The sequence below is a fragment of the Centroberyx affinis genome, unplaced genomic scaffold, assembly GCF_046629955.1.
Source record: "Centroberyx affinis isolate AG114_WGS23_722 - 3 ecotype Tasmania unplaced genomic scaffold, CSIRO-AGI_Caff_v1 ptg000282l_1, whole genome shotgun sequence".
Lineage (NCBI taxonomy): Eukaryota > Metazoa > Chordata > Actinopteri > Beryciformes > Berycidae > Centroberyx > Centroberyx affinis.
In genome coordinates this window covers 86763-92965 of record NW_027278961.1, presented here as the reverse complement: position 1 = coordinate 92965, position 6203 = coordinate 86763, and the positions used below count along the sequence as shown (strand labels likewise).

The 6203-nt window shown below is 38.9% G+C and overlaps 1 protein-coding gene across 1 annotated transcript; it reads right to left on the bottom strand.

Moving 5' to 3' along the window:
* Window positions 1-1268: 1268 nt before the first annotated feature.
* On the bottom strand, window positions 1269-5676 carry bcas2 (BCAS2 pre-mRNA processing factor). The gene is made up of 7 exons (XM_071513771.1): window positions 5501-5676; window positions 3988-4080; window positions 3822-3892; window positions 3053-3214; window positions 2863-2913; window positions 2679-2759; window positions 1269-2026 (listed from the first exon to the last, which is right to left on the bottom strand). The coding sequence occupies exons 1-7, from the start codon at window positions 5591-5593 to the stop codon at window positions 1900-1902; spliced, it is 678 nt and encodes a 225-aa protein (XP_071369872.1). The 5' UTR covers window positions 5594-5676; the 3' UTR covers window positions 1269-1899.
* Window positions 5677-6203: the final 527 nt, after the last annotated feature.

Below are 6203 nucleotides of genomic sequence, written 5' to 3'. Positions count from 1 at the left end.
CTTCATTACATAGCCTACTGGTTTCATGTGATCTACATCTTACCAAACATTTACATAGGCAAATAGATCTATACATACACATATCTATTGAATTCCATCTACTTATACTTGCATATACAACATATGTTTACATTTAGCAGACCTATAGTGTAAGAGTGAGCCAATGGATTTTCCAACCAGTATATACAGGGAGCCAGTTAACTGATCACGCTGGTTTGTTCTATAAGGAGCAGTCTTGCTTTGATTTTTGCCTGGAGGTTTATTATAAGTTAGGAGAAGGAGTCTACTTGATGTGCTGAAATTGTCAGCAGCATATGTTTACATAACCACAGTTGTTTATAATCTATTTTATTGCTTTTATTATTTTATTAGTTCTGCTATTTTGCATTGTGTGTTTTTCTCTGCACCCAGAGATGATACAAGGAGCATCTCCCCATGCTGCTTTGTCAGTTATCATGATAGGATAAAATATGGTACTTGTAGGACTGCACCATCGACTGCAAATATGCTGTGAAAAGGGCATTTTGCAAAAAAACAAATAAAGAAACAATTGAATTTTCATTTGCTATGGACTCCTCCTTAAAGAACAACACTTTTCTGGAGTTGTAGACTGGTATTTAGTACTATTTAGTTATGAAATACAACGCCATTAATATTGGCAACATGTAAGTGCCAGTGCTGTATTTATCTCTTGGCTCAGTTTGCCCTTCAGTGGTTAAAATGAGCAGCTGTTGTTCAGTTGGAGATGCAACAGGGACAATTGTCATTAGATGTCATTTGGTAAAAAATGTAATATAATTAAGTCTCACTGAATTCTAGCTTGAAATCTGTCCCCAATTTCCTGACTCTGAGAGGAAGTAGTCTTGAGAGCATTTGAATCCAACACTCAGTCTAAATTGCACCTTAAAGTCTTCCAACCTTCCAGACTTTCTCATTTTATCATCCCCTCTTTCACCCGAGCTAGTTCAGTTGATGCTTTCCTTTTCAGTTGCTTCAAGTGTCCATGTTCAATCTGACATTTTCACATCCCTACCACCCTTGGCCAAAGCCATGAGGGTCTGACTGTCTCTTGCATATCTAATAAAAAAGGAGAACAAAGATTAACAGAAAAAAGAAAAATGACCATGTCATGATTTGAAAAGACAGAACTGAACACACACACAAATGCCAACGCATGTGCCTCACTGACAGTAACCTTCTAAATAAAATGTATCTTGGTTCCTACAGCAATATCTGGTATGAAAAAGAAACAATCCATGTTAGAGAAATTCAACGAAAAAAATGTTGATTTTATTAAAATAGCATAAAAAAACATTTTTTCTACTGACAGAGCATGTACAGTTCATTGCTCATATGTGAACATGCTCATACATTGGCAATCTGCATCCAAGACTGAAACATACAAACATACAAAAAACATGTCATGTGTATATGACCCACTGAAAAATGCCACAATGGGTCACAGCACTGTTTTCAATGTTAAATATCTGACAGATGCATGAAGACGGTCTCTCTGGTAAGATGCTATGTCATCAAGGTAGCTCATTCTGAATATCCTAATTTGGTTTGTGAGGATGCAGTTGAACACAGTTCACACCAACATACTCTTTCCCACTTCAAGCTAGTTCTCAACCACTACGTTAACTTAGTAGACCACAACTGGATTACCTACCCACACCTGACTGTACAGTAGTTGAATGGTGGCACTGGATTAACTCTGAGTGAGAAAAAAAATCACTTTCAAGTTCCAATTGTTCGTGTCCAGTTAGGTCACTGTAGTCCAGCAGAGGTGTTCATGTGAAGTCAGTCTTTTGGAATAAAAATCAATCTGTCGTATTGAAGGGATCTTTAGGCTGGAAACTCCAGTCAGTGCTGTTGAGGGTGAGAGCTTCCGCCGCTCTAGAAGTCCTGTCGGATGTTCTCCTTGTTCTCGTCCCCCTGCTGCTGTCTGAGCTGGCCCGCTTCGTTCTCCAGCTGGACGATGGCCCGCTCGATCTCATAGTTCTTACTGACCAGAGACACCCAACTGTGGAGGGGAGGATATGGGTGTCATTACGGACAGAAATCATATAAATCTCTATTCCATAGTCAGGACTAGAGACATCTGGCTGTTCATGCAGGGTATGAAACAAACCTCTTGGTCAAATGAATTCACAATTTCCTAAGCCAATTTCAATTACCTTGCTGACAAAGTAGTTTTTAGAGTAGAAGGGACCCAATTTCCCATCATGGATCAATCAAGTTCAATTTATCTTACTTGTGTTAATTTCAATTCCTGCCATCAAGTTTGACAGACTTCATATAAATAGAACACACAGTATTCCAAGGTGTCTGCAAGTTCCACCTAATTACATCCAAGCATGTTTAAGAACTTTTTAATGGCAGTTAGAATGAAATACAAGACCAATTTCACCACTGAAATACAACTGAAATTGCAGTCCTATCAAAATATGTATCTGCATTATTGGGTTCATTTCTTACTAGAAAAACAGCACACCAAAAAATATGTCAAAAATTGAATTTAAGACTTAAAGGCTGTATTCAACACTATTGCAGGGCTTTTAAGAACACGAGTAATCCAATTTAAGAATTTTTACATTGTTTTCCAAGAATCTGCAGATTCCCTGCATACAGTGAAGAATGTGTGTAAGCTCTATAAAACAAAACATAATACATACTTTGACTCCAGCTCTCTGAGTTTGGCTCCTCCTGCCAACTGATCGTTTTTACGCTGCCAGTTTAAATCTTGGATTTGCTTCCTGCGTGCAAAAAAAAACAAAAGTTACATTAGAAAACATAGAGAAACTGCAGCCTGATCAGATAACACTATTTGCTGAGCACAAACTTGACTTGATTGCTCACCTGAATTTTTGAAGTTCCTTCTGAGCTATCTCAATCATAAAGGCCAGGTTGCTGAAGGAGGAAGACAAGATAACATGTCAGCAGTTATGAGTTTGGTGCGATGTGACAGGTCCATTCAAATATCATGGTCATCTTCCATTAAAGTAATGATGGAGTGACTCTTATTGTCATGTGGCTTGCCGTCACGTACTCGTTATAGACTTTCCATGCGTTGGTGCCGTACTGCGACATGAGCTCCAGGTTCTCAATGCGAACCGCCTGGTGCTCCAGCTGGGCCATTGAGTTATTCACACACTCTTGCCACGCTGTGATGTCATTCTTCTGTCCTGCCGATGGCGCTGGGAGCTCATATCTCCACAGGGAAGAAAGAAAAATGTCAGTGAAAGTAATTTTTCATCGACCTCATGGGAAAAATAGATATATATATTTTGGACCATTTTAAAGCTACACTAGACAAGATTTTATATATAAAAACACACCCATCGCAAGACTGCAATAACTGTGATTGGCCCAGAACATAAGTTTCACAAAATGTAAACACTACTACTGTTGTCTGTTATACTTCTTTCTCTGGGGCAAACTTTCAACTTAACTACCATCAACATATCGGATGGCGCAGTCCACAGAACTTGAATTGGATAGAAATAGCATTCCATAATTTAGCTAGTACAGCATAAAAGGACGATTATGGAATTTTAAGGGTTAATTGCTGTGGTGACAATGCAAGCCTGTGCAATACGGCTGTAAAGTCTATCACGATGAGATGAACTTGCTTGACACAGAACTGTACAGATTTGTTGTGCTGAGGCCACAGATTCGGAGTTAATTCTATGGCTGTAGCCTAAATGCAGAATAAAAGAATTCTGAGTGTGTTCTGGCCATCTGCTGAATCGTTGAATGTATAAAATGTGACTCTACTGAAGTATCAGAGCGGGCTCCTGTGGTGTATGGGGGTTTACCTCTTCATGCTGAGGAGTTCCAGGGGTTGCCGAGCCGCCAGCCTCTCAAACTCATTCCTCATGATTTCCGTCTGAAGGGTGATAGGAACATTAAATCAGAACAACAATGTCAAATGAGAAATTTCACTGCTGCTTTTGTTTCAGAGATGTGAAGCCTTTGTCAAACCTCAAAAGTAGAGAAGTCAGGTGTGGGTAGATAGCTCAGGTAGTTCTTGGTGGGTCGATATCTTCTGGTCTCCTCCTCCACCAGTGCTGCAGCCTGAAGTAGAAAAGGACTTCAATAAATCTTATATACACAGGTCAAGCACTGTGACTGCCAGCATGTTGCTTTATAATTTCTACCAGGGTTTGACCAGTATCAGTTTCTGAAGGCTGTGGTCTGGAACGAGAGGCTGTCTAGGCCAGTGGTTCTTAAAGTGGGGTCCGGGTACCCCCAGGGGTCCACGGCACTCTGCCAGGGGGTCCGTGAAAAGTTTTCAGATTCATTCATTTAAATTATCATGATATAAAAAGACGTTTTTTTTTGTTTTTTTTATTATAGTGTCCAGAGCTGGCTGCCAAAACAAAGTAGTGGTGTGGGAGTATAGCAATGTTGCAGATGTTTTGCAATCTACTTGATACATATGTTGCAATGCAGGCATGTGTTCAGTTTGTTATAGCCTGTATTTATTTTATGATTAGACTTTTATCAATCATTACTATGAACTAAGAGTGAAACACTATCTTGATGTGTGTGTGTGTGTGTGTGTATGTTCTGAAATGCACTTCAAATTAGTACTTTTCTCTTGATTTCCCTTTGATATTTTGTTTAGGTACAGTGTTACTTGCAGCTAATTGATTGATTGTTTTATGGGTATTCTGTGTTGAGATGGTGCAAATATTTTTAATACATATCTAATATCTTTCTAATACATTTCTCTTGTGTTGTTCTTTCACATAACTAAGACTATAGAAGTGTAAAAAATAGGCTACATATTATTCCAAGAGACATACATGTCAAGTCAAGTCAATTTTTATTTATGTAGCCCAAAATCACAAATCAGAATGAGGGGGTCCCTGTTATATTCTCTAACTTGTAAGGGTTCATTGGCTGAAAAACAATTGAGAACCTCTGGTCTAGGCTGCTAAAGAAGAAACTTCAGGCCTCAAGAACACGTAGGCAAACGTTATTTCAAATATTTTAAACAACTTGTGGGAAACATAGTAACCCAACTTAGGCTCCATAATGTGCACAAGAGTATCAATAACAAGGACCCCGAATACCTTACAAACTATATTTTCCTAGAGTAAATGGGACATACCGCCACTTCACCAGAACAAGTTTAGCCAATCTGTTTCTACCAAGGTACAACACAAAATTAGGACATTGCCCCTGTTTATAGACACTGGCGGTCAATTAGAATAAGCTTCCTCTACCTGCTAAAGTAGACCTCAAGCCAGCAAGTCTTCAGGGTCATGGTTAAAAGATGTCTGCTATATAGTCACCGAGTAACTGAAATTATGGTTCTGTTAACATAATACTGTTATATGAAATCTGTATTCCATTCTTGACTGTTGAAATTCGTCGAAATAAACTAGACCAATTGTGTTCCACCTTTTCCATCCATGCCGGTTTAGCATGATTAGCTAGCTGCCGTTAGCCGATACCTCTCTCGTGCAGATGAAGCCAGTTAACTCACCGCCTCTCTGACGCCCGCTGCATCGTAACCCTGGTCAAAATATGGCAGAGCATCGACGAACACTTCACCGGCCACTGAAGCCGTCCCGGCCATTTTTTTTTTTATCAAAGTAGGCTAGTTCGTGGTGTTTGTTTAAGTTGTTCCTCTCTCAGCTCAAACACTTTCCAAGCCAAAAACTGAACTGAACCGGAATTTACTAATGGGATTTCCGGTGTCACCTTCAAAATAAAACCCTTGTTGACGAATAGATTTTTCACTGTTTTTGAGTACAGAAGTCGAAATACACAATGCTTTCAACGAGTCTGTAGTAAATTCAATTAAATTGTTTTGCTGTTGTTGTTTTTGTAAAATATCCTTTTCATAGCGTGTTATCTTAGTAGCCGTAAGCCTATGCAACACACAAGATGTGTCAAACTAGTTTAACAGTCATGAGTTTTGTTTGCGCCATCTAGTGAGGAGGAATGTAACTGCAGCTTGATTGAACATTAAGCAGTGATGAAGATGGAAACAATAAGAATTAAGCTTGCAAAAAATATAACCTAAAAGTAGAAAAACCCATACAGAAATGTACTCTGGCAAAAGTTGTTGACTCCAAATGCACTTAAACAAGGCTACTAAGTATTTGTCTAATCTAGACCTCAATCAAAACAAACAGAATTTATGTTTGTTTGATTTTGCATCTACATCTATAGCCTATCAACAT